Below are 26,384 nucleotides of genomic sequence, written 5' to 3'. Positions count from 1 at the left end.
ATGCCTGCATGTACAAGAGGGATCCATACAAATGCAAGACAGACCCATGCACGCGGGCCCCATGCACGTGCAAGAGGGATGCATGCGTGTGCAAGAGGAGCCCTGCCCTGCCTGCACAGCGGTCCCCCGCAGACGGCGCCGTGAGCCCCTCCCCCAGCACCTCGGCATCCTGGCACCCCGGCAGCGGTTCCCATCGGAGCAGCGCAGCGCAGGGTGGGGTGGGTGGGTGGGACGCCTGCAGGTGGGAGCCCCACCCTGTGCCACTGCGCAGGGCGGCAGGCGGAAGCAGGTGCCTCCCGCTGCCCTGTGTCCCACAGCCAGGGATCTCCCAGCAAGCCCAGGCAGAGGCTGCGGGGCTGGAGGCAGCCAGGCGAGCTGGGACGGACGCCCGCCCCGTACCAGGGTGCTCCCGTGAAAGCAGCAGGACGCCCTCGCAGGTGCCCCCCCGATGCAGCAGGCACCTGAGGGGCACAGCCCAGCCCGGGGCCCCCCAGCCGAGGCCAAGGAGACGGAGATCAAAGCTGTCATCGTCGGGGATGGGGGCTGCGGGAAGACGTCACTGCTCATGGTCTTTGCCAGAGGGGACTTCCCCAAGGTAAGGACCCCTCCAGCTGTCCCCACATGGCTGCAGGGCTGGGGATGCCCCTGCGCTCTGCTCCCAGGACATCTCAGCCCCTGCCCAACCCCGAGAGACCCTCTGCTCCCCTGCGCCCCCCTGCCAGGTCCCTTTGAGGCCATGTCCCCGAGGTGGGGGTCACCACGTCCAGCGCAGCCCCAAGCCCCAGCCCTCCCACAGCATCTTTCTCCCCAGAAAAGATTTGCTGGGCATAGAGAGCAGCTCTTCCGAGGAGAGGACAGAGAGGGTTAAGGGAGGAAGCCAAGGGAGCCAGTCAGGAAGGGAGCCGGACAGGCTCCAGCTGGAAGTGGAGCTGTTTGCAGCCCAAGGAAGGGCAGTGGGATGCAGGGAGGCGGGGGAGCCCCCACACCTGGCTTGGGGACGCCTTGGGCCAGCGGTGGCCCCGCTCGAGGCTGAGCAGGGCTCCACAGGGCTAATGCTGTGGGGCTGATAGCAGCCCTGGCCGAGTGGTGAGCACTCACCGGGGCCAGGCAGCGGGCGCCAGAGGGTGGTGCCAGGCATTTGCCCCAGGTCGGAGGCTGCTTACGCTCTCCAGCGCCCTGGGGTCAGCACAGGGTGTCCATCCTGGAGGCATGGGAGCAGCCCGGCACCTCTCTGGGGACACCCTTTGGGTGCCCCAGCTCTCCAGCTCCCTGGGACCATCTCACACTCACCCATGTCCTACCAGGTCTACGTCCCCACGGTGTTCGAGAAGTACACGGCCTCCTTCCAGGTTGGCAGCAAGCCTGTGAAAATCCACCTCTGGGACACAGCAGGTGGGACAGGAGGGGACAGGACGGGACGGGGCAGGCAGTCGTGCCCAGCAGGGGCACCAGATGGTCCCCCAGCCCCATGCCACTCACGGGGCTTGGGGGTGTCCCACGCATGTGGGTCTGCATGTTGTGGGAGCTCTGTCTCCCCATGCACGGATCCACAAGAGACCAGGGCTTTGACCACAGCTGGCCAGCCTCCCGTCCCCAGAGGATGTCACCATGTGGACTGGGGGACAACAGAGTTGCCCTGCCCATCCCCGGAGCCCTCTCCAAGCTGGAGGGACAGGACATGGTCCCCAGGCTGGAGTGGACCACTAAAGGCAGGTTGGAATGGGGATCCAGCTCAGTAGGGAACTGGTATTTAATGGTGTGCTGCTCTGCCTGGCAGGACAGGAAGACTACGACAGGCTTCGCCCGCTGTCTTACTCAGACGCCAATGTTATCCTTATGTGCTTTGATGTCACCAACCCCAGCAGCTATGACAACATCCTAACAAAGGTAGAGCCACTGCCGGGGCGGGGGGACTGGCTCCTGCTCCACATGTCCTCCCTGGGGAAGGTGGAACATAGGGAAAAAACTTCTTTCCTGTGAGGGTGACAGAGCTCTGTAACAGGTTGCCCAGAGAGGTTGTGCAGTCTCCATCTTTGGAACTGTTCAAAACCATCTGCAAAGGGTCCTGGGCAAGCTGCTCTATCTCACCCTGCTTGAGAGCAGGGGGGTTGGACTAGATGATATCCTGAGGTCCCTTCCTGCCTCAACCCTTCTGTGATTCCATGAAGGTGGCACCAAGCTGGGACTGCCACCCCCCTGCCCAGGCCTGGGGTGACCCACATCCCCTCCCCATGCACCAGTCACAGCCCACTTCCCCTCTCCCACCCCACGCAGTGGTACCCAGAGGTGAACCACTTCTGCAAGGGTGTCCCCGTGGTGCTGGTGGGCTGCAAGACCGACCTGCGGAAGGACCGGGCCGTGCTGCGCAGGCTCCATGAGGACCGCCTGGAGCCCATCACCTACCAGAAGGTGAGTCCCCGGACCCACACGGAGAAGCCCTTGTGGGGCACCCCGTGGGGAGCTGGGGGTCCCCCAAGGGGGGTGGCCAGGCCGTTGGGGGGTCTCACAGCCCCCTCCACCCCGCGCAGGGGGAGGCCATGGCGCGGCTGGTCCATGCAGCATCCTACTTCGAGTGCTCGGCCAAGTACCAGGAGAACATCTCGGCCATCTTCGCAGCGGCCTGCAGCGCCGCGCTCAGGGCCGCACGGAGGACCCAGCGCCGGAGGCGACCCAAGCAGGGCTGCGTGCTCTGCTGAGCTCCCCCCGCACCCGGTGGGATCCTGCCTGCCCCATGCGGAGTGGCGTCTCTCCTGGCCCGCAACGGACCCGGCGTGCCCGGAGCTGCTTGCCCCGTGCCCCCCGGCGGCACCGTCCTGGAGGGTGTCCATGCGGCACAAGCCCAGCATGAGAGGCGAGGAAGCTGCTCTGCCAGGAGAGCCCAGGCAGCTGGGCGCCATGCTCCCCCTGCGGATTTGGCTGTGGAGGACTGATTTGCCAAGGGGGGGCGGCTCCCTCTCTGCTGCGCCCCGAGCACCGCTGGCGGGCTAACGAGGGGTCCGGGGTTCGCTGCGCGGCTCCGGCATGGCACTGCGATTAAAGCATGTAACCCACCCGCGTGGTGTTGTCACTGCACTCCCCTGTAGGGACGGCGATGGTGACATCCCCACGGCGCGCTCCTGCCGCTGCTCCGCTGGGCAGCTGAGAACTACCCCAGCTCAGTGCATGCCAGGGAACCCGGGGCTCCACACACCAGCCAATGCAGACCCCCAACACCCATATGGCCAGGGTGGAGCGGTGCCCTGTGTGTGTGTGTATAGACATATCTGTATGTGTGTATATGTATGGGTATGCATGTATACAGGTAAGAATATACATGTGTCTGTTCATGTGTATATAGGTGTATGTGCGTATAGGGTTGCAGACATGTGCATGCATGTGTCCTCTGTGTCTACATGCATGCATATATGTCTGCATATGCATATGCATGTCTACGTATAAATGTGTGTCTGTGTACATGCAAAAATGTATATGCGTATATATAGGTATGTGCCCCTATATATGTCTTTGCGTGCATGTGTGTAGATCTGTAAACATATATGCATGAGTGCATGTGCATGTAGGTGTGCATATGTGTATGTATTTATTTACATGCAGGTCTATGTGTATCAAGACATGTATGCATGTATACAGAAGTATATACATACACATGTATATACATACATACATTTAAGTGCCTTTACAGATATGCAGGTGTGCATATATGTATGTGTGTGTGTGCATGTATAGGTTTGCGCGTGTACAGCTATGCATACAGGTGTGTAACAGTGTGCATTCCTGCATGCAGGTGTATACATATATGTGCACATGCCTGCCTATATGTCTCTATACATGCACAGAGGGCTCTACAGAGGTGAGGCCGTGGGCGCACTCAGGTGCACGCCGCCGTCAGCACGTCTCCATAGGCTGCATCGCTCTATACGCCTTTCCCAACAGGGCCGCGGTCCTGCGCCAGGCGCATGCGCGACCTGCGGGGGCGTGGCCAGAGCGGAGGGCGTGGCCCACCTCGCGTCACTCGGGCGTGTGCTCGGCCAGGCGCATGCGCGCTCGCTCCCGCTCCGGCGGGGCGGGGCCCGCCGACGTGCGTGCTGTGCGCGCGCGCCCGCGCGGTGACCGGCGTCTGAGGGGGCGACCGCGCATGCGCGACCCGCCGCCCGGGGGAGGCGGGGGGGGTCAGGGGAGGTTGCGGGCGGCGCAGGCGCAGTGCGGCGGCCGAGTCAGTGTGTATGTGAGACTCTGACGGGTTCAAAATGGCGGCGGCGGCTCCTGTGTGAGGAGAGGAACGGTGTCCCGGCCGGGGGGGCGGCGGGGCCGGCGGCGGACGGGCGGGCGGCGAGGCGAGGCGGCGGCGCGCGGCCCGCGGCGGCGGCCCGGCCGCGGGGCGCCCGGCGGCGCGGGGCACGGCGGCGGCGGCGGCGGGACGCGCCGCCGGGCCGGGGAGCGGGGCCCGCGGAGCGAGCGGGGCAGCGGCGCGGGGCGGCCGGCGGCGCTGTCAGCGCCCGCACGCCGCTGCCGGCCGCGCCGGGCGCTGCGGGGGGCGGCGGGGCCGGGGGCGCGGGGGGCGGCGCGGCTGGGCCGGGCCCGGGGCCGGGGCGCGATCGCTGCCTGACTTGGGGGTTCTTCCTCCGTCTCTTCTGTTTCTTCCCCCGCCTCGGCGCTAGAAGAGGACAAAGGCGCAGGAGAGACCTGGTGAGCTTCTCGCTCGGGGGCGGCGGTGGCGGGGGCCCCGGTGCCTGGCCCGGTGCCCGGCCCGCTCCCCCCGCCCGCAAGTTTCCGCGAGTCCCCCGAGAGGGGCCGCGCGGCGCTGCTCTGCGCGGCGGCGGCGGGAGCCGGCTGCCGCCCCGGGGGGGGGCCGGCGGGGCGGCAGGCAGAGAGCGGCTGGGTCGCCCCCGCTGCCCGGGGCTCCCCGGGAGGGCGGGACGCGGAGCTGGGGGGCGGCGGGGCCGGGCCGGTCCGCGGCGGCCGGACGGGGCGGGCTCCCCGGTGCCGGGTGACAGCTACCTGGGCACTGACACGCTGAGTGCCGTGCCCCGGCTGCCGCTTTGTTCTGCCCCGCTCCTTGCCTGAGCTCAGCAGCTGCCCCTGCCTGGAACTGGGGGGCGAGGCTGGGGCTGCGGGGTCGGCTTTGGGACTAGCCTCCACCTTGTGGGAGGACGGGTCGGGGGGGTGAGCCGAGCCGGCAGGCAAGGTTGGCCATGTGTCGAGAGCTGGTCTTGGGTGGCTGTGTTGCACTCTGGGTGTCTGGGTGTTTACAAACAGAGTTCAGTCAGTGTAGTGAAACTGTGTTAGCTGAACCGCAGAGCCGGGTCCTTAATGTTACTGCTAGTGGGAGTGGGGGGAAATGTTAGTGGGATGTGAACCACTGTGCTGTCAAACTGTACTCAAGAGGAGCAGAGAAGAGTTTGGGGTGTAAAGTAAGTTCTCTCCACACTACAGTAGCAGTTCTGTAATGCTACAGGGTGTCGGATTCCTTCCCCAGAAGTCTGGCGTAGATGTGGTTGTGGGGGTTAAGAGCTGCAATATACCTAGGCTTTGGGGGTTTTTTTCCTGTTCCTTTAAAAAAGGAGAAAAAAAAGCTTAGATGCCATCCACACCTTGGGAGGTTTTCCCCGTGTTAGTGCAGTGGTGTCACAAGGTGGCAGATTTTGAGATCTGAGCACTTCGTCCTCCCCAAGCAGGAGTTAGTCCTCTACCTGCAACCATGTTGAAACATTGTCTGTAGGAGAGATCCCATGTCTTCACCTTACATGAGAACCGTTCTGTGTGTGTATAGCTACTCCTTCCAAGTACTACAGTACAGGAACTCCAGAGAACAGCAATCCTGTCATTTAGACAACTTGGTTCTTTAACATATAATCTTGTACTCTAGGGAAACCAGACTGCTACCCTACTGCCATCAAATGTTTAACAGCAGGTGCACAGTTTGCATGGTTCATATCCCCCCTCTGGGCCAACTTAACTGCCACTTGTGCTAGAAGTAGTGCAGAGTGGAGGCCTTTTCCTGATCTGAGACCTACAGCTTATGTTGTGTTACAGAACAGCTGGTGAAGTCATTTACCCTGGGCCATGCCTACAGTTAGAATGGGAGCGTTAAAGTTGAGGTGGGCTCATCCACTCTTTTCCCTTGGTCTAGCACAGCACAGTGGTGTGGAATCACTCACAAACTGAGTGAAAGCATCAAGGTTGTAGGAGTGTCGTGTCTGTGTGCTCTGCTTCACTGTTTCTCTCTGATTTCAAAGGAGGAAGAGGAGGAAGACAGCAGCCCTGGAGTGTCCTTCTCACTCTCTTCAGAAGAGTCAGAGATGGAGCCAGAGGAAGAAAGGATCCGTTACAGCCAAAGACTGGTCAGTATTGGCCGTTACCGTCCGAATTCTGTTCTTAGTGCTGTTTCAATTGAAGAAAGAAAAGGCTTTTACTAGCAACAGGTTTAACAACCTAAAAAAAGCATTCAGGTGGGTAGTTACAGCCTGCCCAGAGATAATAGCTTAGCTGGCAGAGAGTTAGATGGCTTGATGGGTCCAGTTCATTTAACAAAGTTTGCCTGAATGGAAGGCACCAGCCCAGCATATGGCTACTGAACTCAAAAAGGGGAGAGCTGGGGGCTGAGTCTGAATAAGATGCATTGGGAAGCTGCTGGATAAAAATGTGAAATGAGTGTCAGTGTTGCTTGTTGCACAGCAGGTCTTCTCCATGTGTTTGTAACAAGCAGAGAAGCTGAAATACTGCGTGTGTGTGTGTGTGTGTGTTATGTTGGTCTGGACTTGATTTGAGCATGCTGCGAAATCTGAGAAAACCATCTTCAGCTTAAAGCTCAAATTTTGCTTGTGCTTGTGCACATGTGTGTGTATCTTCTTCTGATATTTTCTTTTGGAGGGAACTGTTCCAAAAGTAGGGTCCTAATGAGGCTCTGTTAGGAACTGGGTTTGTTTGATGTTTGTGCTAATGTTTGAGGGTTGCACAAAACTGCCAGTCTCTAAGTTGAGTCACAACTGTGAAAAGTCTGGGAGCAGCTGCTCTGAGTGTCTGAGATGGTATTCATGGTGATTATGAGCAGGACTGTGTTCCCACTGGGAAAGCAGTAGAAGCTGGTATGTTTTCTTCAAGTCAATTCCTCTTTGTTTTGAGGAAGTTATAAACTGTTTGAGAAGGCTGGGTGCCAGTACTGTGATAGCTGAGCTTGTGATGGGGTTCATCTCTAAGTCACTGTGGTATGTGTTACCCTCACCTTCAAGCTACTGTCTGTAATACTTAAATATTTATCCTTTAATGCTCTGAAGTCGCTTGGTGAGAGGCAGTGTGATGGGCAAAGCAGTAAGCTTTGCCCTAGAGAGTGAACAGTTCTTGGTGCTCTTCTGTTGCTGCTCTGTGCCTTACCATAGAAAAGGCACAGAGGAGTTGTAGCCAGTGCTCACCTTGTAGGTGGCCTAGGGATGGAAGTCTTCTAGTGAGAGTAGAAGTGGTTATTAAGCAGTAGTTTCTGTGGAGGAGAGGATACTGCATAGCTTGTGGTTGGTCCAAAGACCTGGTTTACTGAAGGTGTGCTCCTTTTTCTGGTGCTTCTTCATATCTATCACATATTTACATTTTACAGACAGGGTTGTCACGCTGGGTGATAATCAGGCTTAGTCTGCTTCAGGAAACTGAAGTGGCTCTGATTTGACATGGTTTTTAATCTTCTCTTTTCTTGAGAGATTCCTTTTAAAAAAAGAAAAAAACCACTCTGGTATGTCTGTGGACCCTTCAAGATGGCTTGTTTTCCCCAAATGCTTTGGTGGATACTTTAATTTGGTAGTGCTGCTGAAAGCAGCAGTCTCACCTTCTTCCTAATCCTGATGCACTTGTTCCCTCAACTGTGCAACATACAGTTTAAGGTGTCGATTTGACTGGAAACTAGCCATTTCTATAGCCAGTGGTTGGGGTGTCAGGGTAGTTTCTTTTGGAGGCAGTGCCAGCCTCAACTTTTAGTTTAACTAAGACGTTAGCTACACTGTGGCCCTGCTGAAGTAACTCAGAATGGCTGGACAGAGGCAAGGCTGTGCAGTTGAATGGGACTATTGACCAGGACACTAAGCAGTTTAAAAATGCTTATTATCTCATAAATAAAAATTAGCAGAAGGAGTTTCTGTCCTAGCGTAGGTGGCCTGAACTCCAGCACAATATCCTAAGCTGGATAAATGGCTACACACTGATGAGCTGCGTGCTTAAGGGGCTTGGAAAGGCGCATGGGTAGCAAGCAGAGGATGTGGCTCACCTAGGCTTCTTTGGCCTCATGTGCATTGTTGCGTCTCCGCTGGCCCGAAGCCTAGAGGAGGAGGGATGACCCTTGTGTGGTAGGTAAGGCTTAGTTCGTGCCTCCTGCTTCACTCTTCCTGGGAACTGTTAATCTGTCTCACTGTGTCAGTGGAGCTCCTTTGTTGATGGACCATTAGGAAAAAATTTTTTTTTTTTTTTTAAGATGCATACTCTCAACAGTTCATCTCACTGAGGTTTGCAAGGGCTGGAAACACTAGCTATCATAGGTGAATTATCCAGGAAGGTAAAATGATCTGATTATGATTTATTTGAATATCCTACTCCCACAGATGCATTGATCTTGGGAGATGGTTTTAATATGGCTGCATTAAAACTTCTAGGGTATGGGAACAGGGAATTGGTAGTACAGCATATGTGTCTGCTGCTGTGACTGTTTCCCGTGTGCATAACTAGGCATCAATGTGGGCTCATTAGCAAAAGAATATATACACTAAAAAAATACACCAGCAGAGTCTTTCTGGTGTGTAATCCTGGCCTTAAAACCAGTCAGGATGTAGAGAAAGTCTCAAGCTTTTTTTTGTTTGTTGTGTCCTGAGCAATACTGTTACTTTGCATTGTTTCAGTGAAGATCTGATCTATGAATGTTTTTTTTTAAGTGGATTTATCAATATTGGTTAGGCATCTGGGTTGTAATAAGAAATTCGCCTCTGCTTTGGATGTAATTGCACTCCTGCAAGCGTTCTCTGCCAGTTCACACATCTCTCTACAGTATTCGCATTAGGCAGGTCGCACTGCTCTAACTGTGCTTGCTTCTCAGTTCAAACCATAAATCCATGACTTCCGAGGTGGTAAAGGTCTGGCTGAGTTCATCTGGACACAATGTCATCAGCATTAAGGGTGTCTTGCTTCCATCTGAAGCAATTGAACTGGGGGAGAAAGCTGTGTGCCAGCATATTCTGGGAGGCCAATGTGTGCAGGGGAAGACAGTCTAGGGACAATGCTGCTTAAGCAGGGGAGAGCGTGCACGGCAATGGTTAAGGGACATCTGTGCTAGCCACATAAAGGTTGAGCTGTGTCTCCCCACTCTGCAAGTAATGGAGGATGGGACTCATCAGACACTGTGGAGCAGTCTTCTACTAAGCCTGTGTATATGTTAGTGCAAAACTTCAGAGATGGAAGCGCTGGCTGTATAAGCTGTGGATGCACACTTACAAGGCTTTAATCAAGGATCTGAAATGCTCTGTTGTATCCTGAGGCCTGGGTGACAGTCCAGCCCCTGGTGCTAACAACGTAATGGTCCCTCTCTGTGACTTGGAAGTCTGCTAGCTGTCACTTGCTGGTCTCACCCAGCCCATGTCACAACAGGCTGCCCAGCTCCTTGCAGGGAGGCCAAGGACACTGGCACCTGAAGCCTGAACTTCTTAAAGGCAGGAGTGGCATCTGAGCAGCTCTGGCTAAAGACTAACAGTCCTGGGGGAAAAAGAAATTCAGTTGATCTGGTACTGCAGTGCTCAGATACCCTGCCTGGTTCAGGCTGTCCAGACTGTTTTCTCACAGAGTCCATCTTTTCCCTTGTACCAGCTGTGATACTCTGCAGGCTCTCTGTGAGCTGATTTGAGACTCTGAGGAGAAACTGTTGCGTGTTGTATGTCACTTACCTTTTGGTAAGGTTAGATGTGTGTCAGGTCCTCAGGTGTGAGAAGGGGTAACAGGGAAGGAATCTCCTGGTGGTGCTTGGGAGCTGTTAGATTGACTTACCAGCACATCTCTAGAAACAGCTGTCAGAGAGGTAGTTTGATGTAACATTTTCTGAAGATGTGCATGGCTCCTTTGAGTTGAGATGTGCATGCCTTCTGGTAACAGCATTGACTGATAGTGTGATGTTCCACCAAGGAAGGATTTCTCATTTACTCCAGTGATCACCCCACGCGAAGCCCATTTACCCATCCAGAACTATGTGAATTCATGGAGCTGAGGAGCACTTTCTCGGCATTGTGCATGGCTGTGATCTTACTGGCACTTTTATTCTTCTGCAAGGGAATTCTTGAGGCTGGCTCTCTATCTCCCAATGAATGAATCTCCAGCTGAACACATTGCTGCCCTCTAATTTAGTATCCAATGTGTATGTTTTAGAGCCACATTAGAGTACTGCCAAGCTGGGAATCTCTTTCCATTGGTGAGGCTCTGCTGGGTTGTTTTCTTTTCTGTCTGCTCAGACCAACCCTCCTGCTTCCCTAGATAAGCCAGTAGTATAGTCATAAAGACTCTGTGAGAGACTGTTGGTAATGCAGGAATGTTGGTGCTGGCCAGTGGATTTCAGGATGAGAGGGGAGACTGTGCTGCTTTTGGCCTTGGCATGTCTCATATCAGTGGGAACATCTAATTGCTGGGGGCGAGGGGGAAGGCCAGACTCCCAAGGAGCAAAAAATTCCTCCTTTGAACCACGGGCTATTTGCTGACAACCAGTGCCCTTAGCGTAGATGCAGGACTGAGTTGGCTTCTGCAAATGATGGGTGTGTTGGGTATTGGAAGTGTCAAGAAATCTCACCTTCTGCCTTCTCCAGGGGCTAATTCTGTGAAGCCTATACTGTGAATTAAGACTAGCAAACTCCATGAATCAAGAGTTGGGATTAGCTCATTGCTGAAGTGGTGCCATAAACTTTCAATGACAACACTCAGGGCAAGGGATGAATGGCTTGGTGGGGGGAAGCATAGTGGGTGAGTGTAATTACCTCAAGGAGAAAACCCACAGGTCATGGTCTCTCTGATGCTGTCAAGTCAGCAGGCTTTATCTCAGGGTGTGATTCCAGTTTAGGACTGCCTGTGCGGCAGAGCTGGTTTAAGAGGTTCCCTTCCTCTGTAGTTGCCTCAGGATCGGATGCCCCTGAGACGGGTGCTGCTCCCAAAGGGTTGTGGATCATGCACTAGATGAAAGCTGGCAGGGGGGCATCTAGTCCAAATTGTTTTCTGCACTGGATTAGTGAAAGAGCTGCCCCACCAGCAAACCTGACGAGTGAAAAGGTGGCAAGTGGAGTTGGGAAGACAGGGCGGGGTAGGAACCTCTTAAACTGGCTCTGCTGCTAGAGAGATCAGATGGTGGAGCCGCACCCTCCACTGGGGCCATGGGAATGCACTGCCCCATGGCAGGCAGTCTTGGGCTCAGGAACAGCTCCTCTGCTGGGATGTTAGGGTGTGCAGGCAGAGAGTGACCATCCCTGGCTGGGCACAGTGGCACCCCTGTTATGGATTTGGGAGGTTTTTGTGTCACCTCTCCCCCCCTCCCCTCCCCCCCCCAAAGGGAAACAGTCCTTTTTAGGATGAGATTCACCCAGCATAAAGGCCCTGGATGCTCAGGAGTATCAGGGTAGGCAGTGGGGGGGAATGTAGAGTGAAATGCTGTCTCTCCCTTTGCTTAGGGCAGTCCATGTCCAGTGTTTGCACTGGCCTGCCCTGCCCTCTGATCAAATCCTTATGTGAAATTTGAGAGGAGGCCTATCCCCACCAGCCAAAAACTGAGGCCTCTTCTGTAAACAGCAGAGTTAGCAAACCTGCCCCTACATGTTGGTGTCCACACTGTTCCCCAGGCGAGAGTTCAGATGAGCTTTGTGGTATGTGGAATCATCAGCTGAGGGATGAGACTTTGGGAGCGTGGAGGAGAAGGTTTCTCTTGCAGCAGTGTGTACTGTGGTATGCGGGTGCTACGAACATGCTCAGATGTGTACTGCCCATGCTTGAGGGGCAGCAAGACTAGCTCTGACCAGTGCCTAGAGTCACAGGGGCTCCAGTTCTGTGGTTTCCAAGTCATCTGTATCAGCAGTGCCAAACTTTTCCTGCAGGATGGGGTGATGAGCAGTCCTGTCAAATGGCAGGAGACAACCCATGAGCCAAGAAGGCTCATGCATGTTGGCATTCATGTGACAAAAACATGACAAAGCTCCAGCCCTTATCCTTGCATGACAAAGGGAAGAAATGGTGTCAAAGCTGTGTGGGGAAGGTCAGGAGGTTGCAGGCTGGTGGGATGCTGCCCATGCCTGGGAAGATGGGGTGAGGAGGATGCAGGCTGCCTGCCCTCCCCTATATTGGTCAAGCAGTTGACCTTGCTCTATCTGGAATGGTTCATGCTCTCCCAACTGCGGGATGCAAAGGAGTAATGCTTTCCTATCATGTTCAGCCAGGCTTGTTGTTTGTGCTCCTTCTAACACTGCCCACTAGCAAGTAGTAGTCCTTTGCTCTGTCTTGTCGTGCTTGTCATCTTTACTGGCCTTCAGAGGCCAGTCCGGCTAGCTACTGGCTTTTCCAGGGCTGGCCCCAGTGACTCAGGACTTGTATGGATGTGCTGGGCTGGTAATCCTAGTGTGGGCAGCTGGAGGTACCAAAGCATGGGAGGAGCCACAAGCACTGGTGTGAGAATATAGGTAGTTGTGCCACACACACACTCACTCACTCTTGAAATTTGACACTGGCAATTACTTGCCCTGTCAAACAGTGCTTCTTCATGTTGCCTGAGAGGACTAAGAACTTGTCTGCTGGAAAGCCCAAAGTGAAACCCTGTCTGGCCAAATGTTGCTCATCTGGAGCCATAACCTCATCTGCTGGACACACCTCAATTTCCTAGTCTAGACAGGACCTGTGTGAGGAGGGTAGTTAATCTCTCCTGCACGCCTTTGCCTCAAACTAGAGACACTACGGATGAGTCTTTCCAAATAACCCAGGTGTGATAATTGATCTCTAAATAATTTAGGGTTCTGTTCAGATTTGATTTGGGCAGCTGTAGGGGCTGGGAAGAGAGAGATTTGCTTTGTGGTGGAAGCTAGCAGCTGCCAAAGGTTATTCTTGGAAAGCTTTATAGATCCCTGTGAGCTTGTGGATCCTGAAAGATGTGTCACTGTTCTGGTCCCAGAGAGAATACATCCCCCAAAATGGACTGGGTGATGATTCTCATCAGCAGGGAGGAATGCAGGAGGTAAATATCTTTGCTGATTTCATACTGTCCCAAGCCTGGCTCTCCGTTAGTGTGGCCTGGAAGCTGCAGTGCTAGCTGAGCTATCAACCAGATAGCACAGGAGCACTTGCGGTTGCTTGTGAGTTATTAAACAAAGTTTCATGTTTCATTGATGTTCCTTGTTAATGAGCAGGCATAGGTTTTTATGGAGTTGTCCCAGCTGGAAGTGACACTAACAAGTTAGATCAGTCCCCCTTGCCCCTACTGCCCCTTTATTGTTGGATAATTGTGTCAAGAGCCACCCAGGCAGGCGTCTGCAGTTCACCAGGTGGTTTTCTCAGAAAAACAGGGGCAGCGGTGGTGTGCTTAGAAGGTGGAGAAACGGGTTGGTGTGCCAATGCTATCCTCTGTGAAAATGTATGAGGGGAAGCAATTGCCTACCTTCAGGGTGAGTTGTCTAGTGCTGTTGGTGGCAGAAGACTTTTGCTGATTCCAGAGAAGGAAATGACAGGTGAGCTCCAAACAGGTAGCCTGAACTCTGGAAAGCCCATTTTGCTGCCAGGGTTGACTTCTTAGTTCACAGGCTTTCTTATACAATGCCTGGTCTGGTTTTATTTGGGTTGAAGAAGTAAAAACCTGGGATGACCAGACCTGGTCATCTCTGGGCAAGTGGAAGAGGTAAAGGGCAGGGAGGAACACGGCATATCATGCTGATATGGCAGTTGCTGAGCTTCACTGCCGGGCTGTGACAGTGGACAGTGCACCTGCACTGTGGTCCTGTGCCAGGAGTTAGTAGGGGACAGCTGCTGCACCAAAATATGTACCTGTGTGCTCAGAGAACAAGAATCATCATAGCTGAGCAGAACTACCTCATTGGATAGCCTTCTTGTTTGTGGTCCCGGTTGGGAGGGATGAGAACAGAGAGGGATCTTGTCTGGTGGCCTTGGGAAAAGCAAAAGTGCAGAGCAGAAGAGCAAAGCCTGCAGTTGAATGACAGGGCCTGTAATTAGGTATCAAAGACACTAGCTATCAAGAGCACTGGGATGCAAGAAAGGTGGGGAGCACCTCTCTCAGAATTGGAAATGTTGTTTCTAGTCAGCTTGGAAAATCGGATATCTTGTTAGGATCTTGATTAGGCTAGGTACTCTTGTGGTGGGGAGGAACAGACAGAAACCCATGCAGAGAGTGATCTGCTGGGAGGGAAGGGGGAAGAGTGGATAAGCACGTGCCCCCTATTTGGGAAATAGTACATGACTGTTTAGCTGAAGCTAAGAAAGTATCTGCAACTGCACTGGTACAAATGCATCATCAAAAAGCCTGTCAATAATCATGATACTAGTTTCAGATTTTTTTTAACTGGTGCCTCAGTCTAGCTGAAGTACAAGCTGAGCTCTAGTCTGAGTACTCATGCTAATCCTGGCTTGATTCCTTTTCTGGAGGGCTTAGGGCAGAGTGTTAGCCTCTTGGGTGCCATAGGGCACTTTGGTGTGTTCTTTCCTGTTCCTCAGTCATCTCAATTCCTTGTGCTGGTGCTGTCCAGCTTCAGGTAGCTGCAGACCTTCCCTGGGAGGAACACTAATGACATCTGATTTTTGAGGGCCAAGGAGAAGGAACATGTTCTTCCTGCTCTCTCACTAACTCTGCTACCCCTTAGGTCCCTTCAGCATTGACAAGTAGCAGCTCTAGGAGCAAATGCTCTGCCCTCTCCCTGTTGCATTTCAGGCAGTAAGAAAGTGCTCTTTGCCATGCGACCCAGACCCAGCTGGAGGTAGCCTACATGCAAACAGTTGGACCACAGTGGCAAACTTTCACTTGGAGAACATGTGCATTTTCCCATCACTGTCCCTGCTACTCTGATGGGGAAGCAACAGGCTGCAGGATGCTATAATGAGAATGAGTTTGAATGGCTGTGGGTCACTGATGCTAAAGGAATTCTGCTTATACAGTCTGCAGCTTAATTTGGAGAGACTTGAAGGGGTAGGGTGAAGCTTTGTGTGTGACCGCCCTCTTCACCTCTTTTCCCTGTGAACCAGGTGATAAAGATGAGCAGGAGCTGGAGCTGCTTGTCGCCTTGTGTCTGTAGTTGAGGCGGTTCAGATAAAACTGGGGACAAAGTGTAGCCTCTGAATCAGTCATGGGGAAAAGGAGATGGGTCCATTTGACTGGATTTCTATCTCCTCTGGCTCTGCAGGGCCTTGTTTGTGCATCTGTGTCACTGTTGCTGTAGAAACAATACTAGTGGTAAACAGTGTGAGCTGGCTGTCCGGGGATTCCGAATCCCCGTGGAAATTCCAGGAACTTAAAGAAATTGAAGGAAATTTTGGGTTGGGATCTGCCCTGGAGTTGTGGAGTAGTAAGAAAAGACAGGTGGATTTACCACTGTGCAGCAGCAGTTCAAAGGGAAGGTGTGCTCTCTGTAGTGCTTCCACACAGGTTGGGTGCCAGGGAGGATGCAAACCTGAGTTGCATCCTTGCTGCCAAAAGAGCTGAGGTGTGGTTTACAGCCCTGTATGTGACGTACTTGTGTGTGTGTGAGCAAGCTGTTGAGGGGAGGAGGGTGGAAAGGCACAGGCAGTCTTTTATTGCTGTTAACTAGAACAGGTCATATCCACAGTGGGGTGACGGGTAGAGTGGTGACCTCTCCTCCCTGTAGCACACGAAACATGGACTGTGTTTTGTCTTTCTCCAGATCTTACATGTGTTAGCTATCTGTACACAAAAGCAAGTACACTGTACAAAAAGTACACTGTACACAAAAGCAAGACTATAAAAAAGCCCCCCCACACACGCACCTTTTTTGGCAAGGAAGAGGCTCGGCGCAGGGTGCAATTGTCATCTGTGGTTTGTTAGTACCAGTCCTCAGGGTTGGGAACTGACTGCAGAATCACGTTGTCATGTCTTAGCCAGTCCTGGGAGAGTTTGGAAGAGGAGGAGTTGCTTGATAAAAGGCACCAGGAGAAGGATCAGGAAGTTGCTTGGCAGGAATTGTTATCTAGAGAAGCAGATCCCAGCTGGTGAGGCACATTCTTGCTAAAAGTGAGACATGGAGAGGGGATGATCCTTTTTGATGTTGCCTCTTACCTTGCTTTAACTTTCAATGCGATGGTGCTGAGAGGGTAGAGGCAGTGCTGTGGGACTTGGGGAGAGAAACAGAAGCTGATGGGGGAGGAAGGATCAGAAAGAGGAGGAGCAGAGAAGCCTGCCAAAAAAAGGCTGGCCTGTACTGTTCCAGTCCTGTGGTGCCCTGCCTCTCTCTTGCTCTTCTATGTTCCCCTGGCTCCCAGGAACTATAATCTTGGGAGCAAACTGCAGCAGCTGGAAGTGGAAATCGGAAGGCTGGCAACAAATGCTTCTTTAGGGTTAGACTGCCAAAGCATCTCTAACACGCTGCTAACATGTAAACATTTCTGTGTGTCACTGAACTCCTAAGCTCCCTTGTCCTGTTTGGAGTAAGGAAGGGGCAGGTGCTGAGCATCTTATGAAGCAAAGAGGGAGGGAGTGTCTGCAGCGATGATACCACTTTGCAGAGTACAGGGGGAATCTCCTTCCCAGAAGAAGGTTTCACAAACTGACCGTGTACTTCCCAATGATCCTGCACTGTCTTCATAAGCATCCTAGGCCCTTTAGCCTACAGTTCAGACAGTCCTTTACTGGCCGCTTTAAAAGGCAGGGTCAGCTTAGTGGGAATGCAATGCAAACCTGAATGTTTCCTGTGCTTTTGCTGTCTGAGTACTCCCATGGTCTGGCCTTGTTCGGTTTGTGTGATGGGACAGAATTGCAGCAGCACAAGGCTGTAGATTTCAACAGAGCTGGACTGGGACAGTAGGGAGTTCAGAGGATCAGTTCTTCCTCACTGAAAAACGTGAGCTAGTCATCTAAATTCTCACCATGTTGTGGATAGAGAGGTGCTTTGCCTGTCCAAGCAAGGTGTGAAGTTATGCAGAGCTGATCTACAGTTAGATCAGCTGCACCCCTGTCCCTGAATGCAGGCGGTTCTGTTTCCCTCCTTTGTGCTGGCTCTGCTCTCTACCCAGTGATTCATTTAGGCTCACCAGCCTGGAAGAAAACTATCCGTTCTCTTTCACCAGACTAATTCTTGCCGGGGTAACAAGCTAAAGTGACTTACCAACATGTGCCAGAACCAGAGCAAGGAAGGGAGAAGCGAGGCCTTACAGCTGCAGATGGTCCTAGGGAAGATGAGGGCAGAGGAGGAGTGCCCCTTTTGGTTGGGTGAGATTGACTGTTAGATCAGGTCAGCTGCTCTTTGAGCCATATCTCAAAACTGACATAAATCCCTCTTTGAAGGTGTTGCGCTCTCTCCACTCTTGGCAGAGGGAGCGTAGAGCACAAACTTGGGCTGTCTCCTGAAGTCAGTTGTCTAATAGGAAGAGTGGTGATTCTCCCAGCTGGCATAGGACGCTGTTCCTCAGATCAAGGAATGGAAATGCTGTTTCCTGCACACCTAGTGTAGCCCAGCTCTGAACCACAAAGCACTGACAGATGCAGGTGTCTAGTTGGACTTCCTGAAAACCTGTGTGCAAAATGTTTCCTGCGGGAGGAGAAGGATAGGATTTTGCATTTTATAGCCCTACTGTGACTGAAGGGACATCCAGCCTGAATCTGGAGGAAACTGGAGAATTGCATGTAACTTTTAAGCCTCCCCTTTTTGGAGAAGTTTGGTCTACTTTGTTCAGTTTCTAGGATGCTCTGTTGCCTTCTCACACAAAGCAAAAAGGGGTAGCAGAGCTGATAATACTCATCTGCCTGACCGAATAGCTCATGTGCTGGGGAAACCCTGGCAGAGGAAGAGCTCTACACAGCAGCTTGTACCTCCCGCCCCTTCCAAGCCAGAAAAAAATCCATGGATTTGTTCAATTTACTTGAGAAATAAGAAGCTGAACATCAAAGAGTGGCTTTTAACACGAACTGTGAGGATTGGTTTTCAGTCCCATACTTTGCATTGTGGAAGACTTGATGGTCCTTCTTGAGCTTCCTCAAGCTCTTAAAGAATCCAGGCAGGGTTTGTCCAGACACCAAGGTGCAACTGCTGGTGGTGGGGATTGGCAGTCTGAGGGTTGGTAGTGTCCAAAAAGCTAGTTGCAAAAGTGGCCACATATGAAATGTGTTGCAGGTGACTGGAGTAAGAAGCCATATCCCTTACTAGGAGCAGTGTTTCCTTATTGGAACTGTTGCCAGAGTTGCCTATCTGTGATCTGATCTAATAAACTCACTCCATCTCATGGTTTAACTGCTGTGGTTGGTCAGTATATGGTTTAGAAGCAGCTGCTGATGTTCTCGGCCTGTTGGTGCTGCCTCCCCACCTGCCTCTCAGCCTTGTTCGAATTCCCCAGTTACTCCTTGTGTACATCCAATTTTATAACCCAAAAGTGCAAAGCAAACTGCTCTCCCTGCTCGTTCTGAAAGCCTGCCAACCCTGCTCATGATAGGAATCCCTCCTGGAGCTGTAAACCCTGGAAGGGCTCCAGGTTCTGCCTAGATTTCTGTTCGCTCCTGAGCCTGGTGTTTTGAGCCTGTCTCTGTCCAGGGAGCGTGCAGCCTGGGATATGCCAGTTCTGTTCTTCAGGTCTTGAGAAATATCAGGAGGTGATCAGGGGCATTAAATGTGGGTCAGACCTGCTGGGTTAGTTCTTGGGATCCTCTTGTGAAACCAGGCAGCAAGAGAGTTAGTTTCATATGGCTGTTTTGTCCGGATAGTCATCTTTGGTCGTGAGGGCATGCAGTGCTGCTAAAATTAGACACCTGCTAGCTTGTACCAGTATCGGGCCGGCCTCCAGGCTTACAGTGAGACAGATATGGTTATTGACAGGTTGTCCTGGGTCACTTGCTTAGCCGTGGCACGCTCTTCAGATCTTACTGTAGTGCCTCTTTCTAGCTGGGAGAGGGGGGAGTCCAGCACCACTTTATTAAATCCCTCTGGGCTCTGGGGCGTTGACAGTTACTTGTCAAAGCAGATGACCCTGCAGAGCCAGGATGTTGACCAAATGACGTGGGCCTATCCCTACAGAGCCCTTTGCACCTCTTCTTGAGGGTGACAGGAGGTATTGGGGTTTAATTATTCCTTCCCACACTGGAGAGGAGTAGTAGCTGAGGTGATCACTGAAGCAATTAAAGGTGGAAAAGTGCAGAGGACTGAAGCATGCTGCCTCTCTGCTACCACAGAGAAACACAAGGAATATGCTGGTTATGGAGCAGAGCTTGGAGCCTAGACCAGAAACTGAGGTTGGAGGTGTAGGGTTGGAGGAGCACAGTGTAGAAAGAAAAAGCTCTTGCACTTAAGATAAGCAATGACCAGGCAGACTGCTGGCTGTATCCCATATAATCTTTGTGCCTCTATTCTGCATGCTGTATCTGAAAATACTTGCAAGGGAGTGTCTTCCCTGCATAGCTAGCTGACATTGACATCTGCACTGCCCTGAGTCTGTCTGGCAATGGCCTTGCTGTTCCTGTGCTCGTCCATGCTGCTGCCTTGTTCCTTCCCAGAGAAATAGGATCCTTTCCCACTGATGTAACAGAGCTCACATGGCCTTTTGGGGGTGACTGTTAATTGCTGGTGGCTTTCAGCCCAGAGTACCTCAGAGTCTGAATTCTGGACACTGCCTTTCGCCACCGGCGTTCACTGCAGCTTGAAGTACCTGTAAACATATTTGTGTGGATCTTGGAGGTTTGGACTTAAATCTAGACAAGAACCAAAGTTGTATTTGCTATAAAAGCATTTGAGAAGAAGATGAATGCATAGACTGGGGAGAGTTGGGCTTGTTAGTGTATTATCCAATTGGATGCATTTCAGCAGACTAAACCCACAAAGGCAGGGATGTCTAGGAGGCACCCAGCTGTGAATGCATGAGATTAGCTGGTGAAATACACTGCTCTACACATACATTGGGAGCCAGGTAGTAGATATAATACCTGCAGTGAGAGGAGTTTGGAAGGAGGTAATTCAGAAACAGGAGTGAAATGCCTGCCTCCATCTTGACATCTTTCCTCCAAAGGAATCAGGGAAGCTTATTGGAGGCTTGAAATCAGGCAAGCTGCTCTGGAAGCACAATGAGCAAAGGGAAAGAGGCACAGGTTGATGGAAGGTGAGGGGCAGTCTGGTCTCCTGAAATGGAAGGAGCTATGGTACGGTGGGCCAAGGCTTCCTTGGGACTGGCACATGGAGATTTTGGGAAGTCAGGGTGGGAATGGCAGCAGACAGAACAGGAAGTGACTAAAATGTTGTGGTGTTTGTTGGTTTCACTCCTGAAATATGTGAGGTTGTTTCAGCAAAAGGACAGTTTGTTCTGTTTTCAAAGGTGACCTTGTACTCATCTGTGTCTCAAAAAAACACCCCAAGAGAATAGCCTTCTGGTTCTCTTCAGCCGGTTGTAAGTTCCATTGCCCATCAGACATAGCTCTATTCCTGGAGGCAGCTGTTGCTGATGGAGGTAGGTGTCCAAGAGTTTTGAAGAGTACTGCTGTGGAGATGGCATGGAGTACTTCCCCTTGGCATCCCTAGGAGAAGTAGATGTTAGGTGAAAAGATCAGAATAGAAGGGATAGTGGCAGAGTTGTCTACAGGGTTAGTATTCATGCTTTCTGTTTCCTACATTAATTGAATGGTACCCAAGAGGGCCAGAAACAAATGGTGAAGGACAGCTATCTCAGATGAGCGTTGTTGACTCTCTGGGAGGATGAAAACACTGCCCTTGTTTTGACCCTCTCTGGTACAGTGAGAACAGTTTTGGGCTGCTTGTCAGCTCTTTCTTAGCTGATCTTTCATCAGGATGAAAAATGCCTGGATTCTAATGCAGATCACAAAGCTGAAAAAGTAATGTTATATATTCCTGCTTAATGCCAAACACTGAGGTTGTCCTACAGTGATATGTAACGTGTGCCTGACCAGTAGACTCTTACCCCTTTCTTCATGGGGCTGGGCTTTTGTCTGTACCGTTGGGGTTTCTTGTGGGTGGCAGTTTTGGAGGTCTTTGTCCCTCCTTTCTCCTTTCCCTTTGGTCTGACATGAGGTGTGTTGGAATAAGCTGAGAAGTTCCTGCTGTGGAAGCTTGGGAAGTTCAGAAAGGTTGGTCCTCTGTAAAAGTGGAAGGGGAAGGACAGTGGGATTTGGTTTCAGCAATTAGGAGTGCTCTAGCAGTTTTGAAAGTTGTGTATCCCTGGCTGAATTGACAACTGAAGAAGGGATGGGGGGGAACAGTAGTGGAGCCACCTCTAGGGAGGCATAGTCTGAGCCTGAGAGCCTGGGGCTGTAACATGCTGGTGTACTCTGGCGAGGCCCACCTGGATGGAGTTGTACTGGGAAGCAGAGAGATGGCTTAGGAGGGCTATAGCAAGCTGCTGGGGAGGGTACTCAGTCTGGATCCAGTCTTTCTTGACCCTGCCCTGAAGTGGACTGTGGGACAGAGGTAGCTGGCTCTTTCTGGGAAAAGGTCTATGCTGAGGGAAGGATTTGTGCAACTCTTACAGAATGTGTGCTAGTGGAAAGGTGAGAATGGCATTGGCCTGTCATGGCTTTGCATGTGTCTCACCCTTTGCAGGTACCACCCAATAGCCAGTTATTTAATTTGGTAGCAATTCCCTGTACGCCAAGTGAGGATCAAAGCATGTCAGTGTAGAAAGGGGTCCTGGAGCATCACCTGAGGCCTGGAGAACTGTATCCTCACAACATCTCTCCTAGTATGGAGACCTGATTTGGGGGGGCTGGGGGATCAGGGCTTATCCAGCTGTACCACAGGGAAGCTGCAGACATCAGGAGAGGAACATGTGGCTACAGAGTTGTCTGAGGTCCCAGCAGATATGTCTCCCAAAACACACACTTGGAATTGCAGGAGCCTTTCCTGCCTCCTGTCTGCTCTGTATGCACTGAAATGTTTTTTTTTCCCCACCCTTCCAAGACAACAATGACATGAAAGTGCTGTGGCCCCGTCCCAGTACATGAGAGGCATTGTATAACTGATGAGAATTATTTGTATTGCAGCAGTGCTTTTGGGTCCTCCGCCATGACTGGGATCCTTTTCTCCTACATACTGTGCGAATTAGGAGGAAAGACTCTTCCCTACCCACAGGAACTAGCAAAGGCAATCCAGTGGGGGGGAAGAGTTGTGGCTGATGCTCTATCAGTAACAACATGAGAGTTAGGCTTTGGAATTTCCTCTGCTGGAGGAGATGGTCCCCTTCTTTCAGTGTACTGCAGCTGTGGATTCCTGTTGCAAAGTGATTCTGGTTTAAGGTGTTTCTGCCCTTTTCCTCTTTGACTTTTTTTATCTCGGTGATGTGGCTGCCTTTTGCTTGCCTTTGAGGTTGTGCAGCAAATGAGATTGGAGAGAGGAGAGTCAGAACAGTTCCCTGATCCCACAGCACAGATCCGTAGATAGATCTAGTTGGACTAAAGTTAAGCTTGTGCTGCTGCTTCATGTAGTGTGAATCCATGGCAGGCTGAGCTGGTGGAGTGGCATCCTCTGAAACATGTCACGTTTCTTCCCCAGTCATGAAGCCCCCAAATGTCTCTTAGTGAGTGATCAGATTATTCATTGCACATTCCCTGGGTGAACAGCGTAGGGTGGGGAGTGAGATCTGTCCTTGATGATGTAATTAGTGCTCAGATTAACTGACAAAAAGCAAATTTATGGTTGAATTGCCGAATTGGGCAAATCTCAACTTTTCAGCCTGACCTAAACACTGGGGGATTTATTAGCATAACTGTTTTGATTAAAGACTTGTTTTTATTGCACACAAATAAAAGCGATAGAGGCACATGTGCTGCACTAGTATAGCTGGTCCCTGTTCCTGTAGGGGACTAGGCAAAGGAGACGGTTCTGATCTGGTTGCTACCTGCTGCAGGAAAGGGGATGGTTCCCTCTTCTCCTAGTCTGCTTCTTCTGGCAATCATTGGTCACATCTGTAAGTTGCCTTAAGACTAGTATCATTTGCAGCTGTTTTTTGCTGGCTTGGTCTTGTCCTGTTTTAGCAAGCTGTAGCTCTTCCTAGAGGAGTGCGCCGAATGCCGGCGCTAGCACCAATGCAGGTAGCAGCAGAGCGACCAGGTGCAGGGAGGGGATGGCCAGATGGGGAGGGAGCTTTTTGCTAGTATACCCCCAGTTCAGCCTGAACCATTCAGTCCCAGGGGGACTGCTCTCTTGCTGGGACTGTACCACCAGCATTAAAACAGCATCCTGCAGGGAGAAAAATGGGCCTGGCCGTGCAGTCGCATTTCTGTCAGCTTAGCTGGAGTGCACAATCCAGAGTCTACTGGCTCGGTGCTGCTTCCAGAAGGACAGACAATGCCTGATCTGGCGTGTGGTCTAGCAGGGCCGTAACTCTGTCTGCTCCAGGAGGAGATGTTAAAGTGAACTGTCAGAATGAACTCGCGCTGGTTTAGCGCCCTGGCTGCAGAGCTCTCTGTCTGGGATAGGCTCCCAAAGGCTCTTGTTCAGCCATGGCCATAGCTGGACTTAAACCACAGAAAACTTCCATGTGCTGTCCTGTTTTTCCTGTCCTGAAAGGAGCTGTAGAAGAGTGTTCAGGAGCAAACCAGGTAATGCAATCTAACTTTCCTCCCTCATGTCCTGTGTTAAGGAAATCCGGGCATATCAGCCAGACACCAGGGTCTCTACAAGGTGACAGCAGAGAAGGGGCTTTTCCCGGTATGTTGGTTGTACGGTGCTTACACATACTGTGCCTCGCTGCTGCCTACTTTTTCAGGCTTCTGGTGTCCTTGAGCAAAAGCTGTCAGCTGGCCTAAACTGCTGTTTGCTGTGACAAATACCTGTTATGAACTAGGTTGCAACCAGTCACCACGTTTCTGACTGAAGCTGCATTTCAGCCCAGGTCTCCTGAGGTGAGAGGTTCATGGTCAAATGTGACATGCCTGTGGTTGAGCCCAATTTAGTAGCCACTGTTGTGCGGCTTAACTAGGAGCCCTGAAGTTCTTGTGTCCAGCCTGGGAACCAAATATAGGTTATAAAGGGACTAGTTTGAATGTAGCCTCTTCTTGCCAGCATTTGGCATGCCAGACTTTTTTAATCTCTTGAGGTTTTTGCACCAAAAATGGCTTCCTCAGGGAAGGTAATAGAGCAACTCTTCCCCAAACCCGCCAACTAAAAGCAAGTGTCTGGAGTAAGGCAGCTGGTCAAAACACAGGCTGCAGTCTGGCCCTGCAGTTTGCCACCACCAACCTGTTCTCAAAGCAGGTGAGACCCACAGACTTTAGGGCCCAGCATGCCCTGCTTCATTGCGCACAGGCTTTAATCAGCTTAATGATGGAGAACTACATGCTGGGACCTGTAGTTCTACTGTTGTACCCTTGTTTCCAGGATTGCTGAAGAACAGGGGTAAGTGAAAAGCTAGTCATTGGGGGGAGGTCATTAGCATGCTTGCATGGACTTGGCATGTCCTGGACTTCCCTGGCGTGTCTTAACAAGGAATAAGATACCTGACAAAATAATTTTGGAAGTTTCCAGCAGTTACTGTCTTTACAGCTGTAAGAGCTGTCAAAGTTGTCCTGGTTGGAACTGCAACAGGCAGCTGATGCCTCAAACCCTGAGCTGTGATTGCTGTTGGGCATCTTTCAGGCAGGGTAGGGTGTATGCAGCTAACGGTCCAAACGAGCCAAAGGAAATGTGGTTACCTCTGCTTTTTTCTCTGAAAGTTCCAAAAGATAAAAGGGAAAGCTCCAGGTCAGGTTTCCATGGCATGTTTGCCCCTTTGACTTAAGTCTTCTGCACCCTTGCCCATGCCTCTTCAGGGCAGAAGTGATTGTGAGACAGCCCATGGATGCAAACTGTGGTTGTCCAGCAAATCCAGCTGTTTAGGTCGGCTGCCGAGGTGGGAGAGGATCTCTGGGTGTATGTGGAGCTGGAATTGGCTGGGCTGGCTTCTCGTGTTGGCTTTGGGAGTGTTGCTCCAAAGGCTCCAGATCCACAGGCTGTCAGCAAGTGAGAAATGCACCTTCCAGGTCTGAGCTCTGGGCAGCTGCTCAGCTGGAGACAGTGTGGGCAGTTAGCATCCACAGACCTGTGACTAGCTTGCTGGCTGGCCTTCCAGGTAAGCCCTGTGTTTGCACCCTGCCTGGCAGACTTCTGAGCCTGTTTCGTCAGGGCTTTCCCTCCTCTGCTTGGGCGAATGCAGCAATGAGAGGTGCTTCCTGCAGCAGGAGCTGAGCTGGGCTGATTAACAGTGGGGAGAAGGGTGGGTGCTCTCAAAGCCCTTTATTGTGCTCTGGCTCCCAGAGATTAGTGCTTCATGGCTGGCTTTTGAGCTGCTGTTTGTGTCCCTTCCTCAGGAGTTAAGGAGGGTGTCAAAGGGTTAACAGGAGCTGAGATCTGTAGTTTGGTTGTTTAGGTTCCTCCCCCTGCAAAAGGTGGAGCCAGCACAGCTCTGCCTGCCCTATAGGTATATGTAAATATATACAAACAGGGAGTCCAAGGCACCCAAGCTTAGGTCCTCAGTTAAACAGCAAAACAGCAGAAGTACGTACTGCCTCCTTTCCCACCATGGTCATCTTTCAGTGCAGCCCTGCCAGGGCCTATGAGCCCCATTCCTCCCAAGCAGCTGTTCTGGACCACCAGGTTTTGGACTGCCAGCACAGAGGTGAGATGCAAGACTTAGCTGTGGGGAGAGGGTTACCTTTTGGATAGAGACTACTAGAGACTAACCAGCTCTTCCAGGTAGTTGGAAATCTGGCCTGGCCCCTCGTAGGAAGTTAATTTTTTACTGTTCAGAAGAAGCGCAGGGTGTCAGGACACTGCTTCCAGAAACCATGGCCAGCAGGGGAGGGCTAGTCTGCTGGGATGTGTGCCTAGCTGAAGGAGGTATGTTTGAAACAGATCTTTCCCAAAATGCTGGGGCTCTTCAGCCAAACCTGAGCATAAGGCTGTTTCTTGTACAGCTGTATCCCTAAAAGATACAGGGGGGAGAACTCTTCTCTGCTGCACTATGCCAACAGTTTAAAACTGAACACAACAAAGTGCTAGCTGATTTGGTGATTTTAAGGAAAAGTGCTTTATAAGGTGATCTGATCCTCCACTATAACATAGCCAAGTACTCTTCCCTCGGTAACACCTTTACACCATTAGCTTAGATATATGGTGCATCTCCTAGAAAGAGCAGGTCTTGATTTAAAGATTGTGAGTGATGGAAGATTTGGGAGTTTCAGCCACTGGGTTTGTGCTGTGCATGGG

General features: G+C 51.8%; 2 protein-coding genes across 3 annotated transcripts in view; both read left to right on the top strand.

Annotated features, from left to right (window-relative positions):
• Nucleotides 1-261: 261 nt before the first annotated feature.
• RHOD (ras homolog family member D) lies at nucleotides 262-3,050 on the top strand. Of its 2 annotated transcripts, XM_026109221.2 has the most exons (5): nucleotides 265-595; nucleotides 1,305-1,392; nucleotides 1,778-1,887; nucleotides 2,275-2,409; nucleotides 2,529-3,050. In XM_026109221.2, exons 1-5 carry the CDS (start codon nucleotides 449-451, stop codon nucleotides 2,694-2,696), a joined length of 648 nt encoding a protein of 215 aa, XP_025965006.1. In that variant the 5' UTR covers nucleotides 265-448; the 3' UTR covers nucleotides 2,697-3,050. The 2 variants fall into 2 exon arrangements, with proteins under 2 accessions (XP_064369503.1, XP_025965006.1); XM_064513433.1 differs by lacking the exon at nucleotides 1,305-1,392 and having other exon boundaries at nucleotides 262-595; nucleotides 1,783-1,887.
• Nucleotides 3,051-4,157: 1,107 nt separating this feature from the next.
• Nucleotides 4,158-26,384, top strand: part of KDM2A (lysine demethylase 2A) — a 56,571-nt gene continuing 34,344 nt past the window's right edge. The window contains exons 1-3 of the mRNA XM_064513404.1: nucleotides 4,158-4,267; nucleotides 4,659-4,686; nucleotides 6,237-6,341. Coding sequence (XP_064369474.1) covers nucleotides 4,248-4,267; nucleotides 4,659-4,686; nucleotides 6,237-6,341 — 153 coding nt within the window. The 5' untranslated portion in view covers nucleotides 4,158-4,247. The remainder of the gene's footprint in view (nucleotides 4,268-4,658; nucleotides 4,687-6,236; nucleotides 6,342-26,384) is intronic.

Source organism: Dromaius novaehollandiae, chromosome 5 (genome assembly GCF_036370855.1).
Source record: "Dromaius novaehollandiae isolate bDroNov1 chromosome 5, bDroNov1.hap1, whole genome shotgun sequence".
Classification (NCBI taxonomy): Eukaryota; Metazoa; Chordata; class Aves; order Casuariiformes; family Dromaiidae; genus Dromaius; species Dromaius novaehollandiae.
This window is presented reverse-complemented; position numbering and strand designations above follow the sequence as displayed.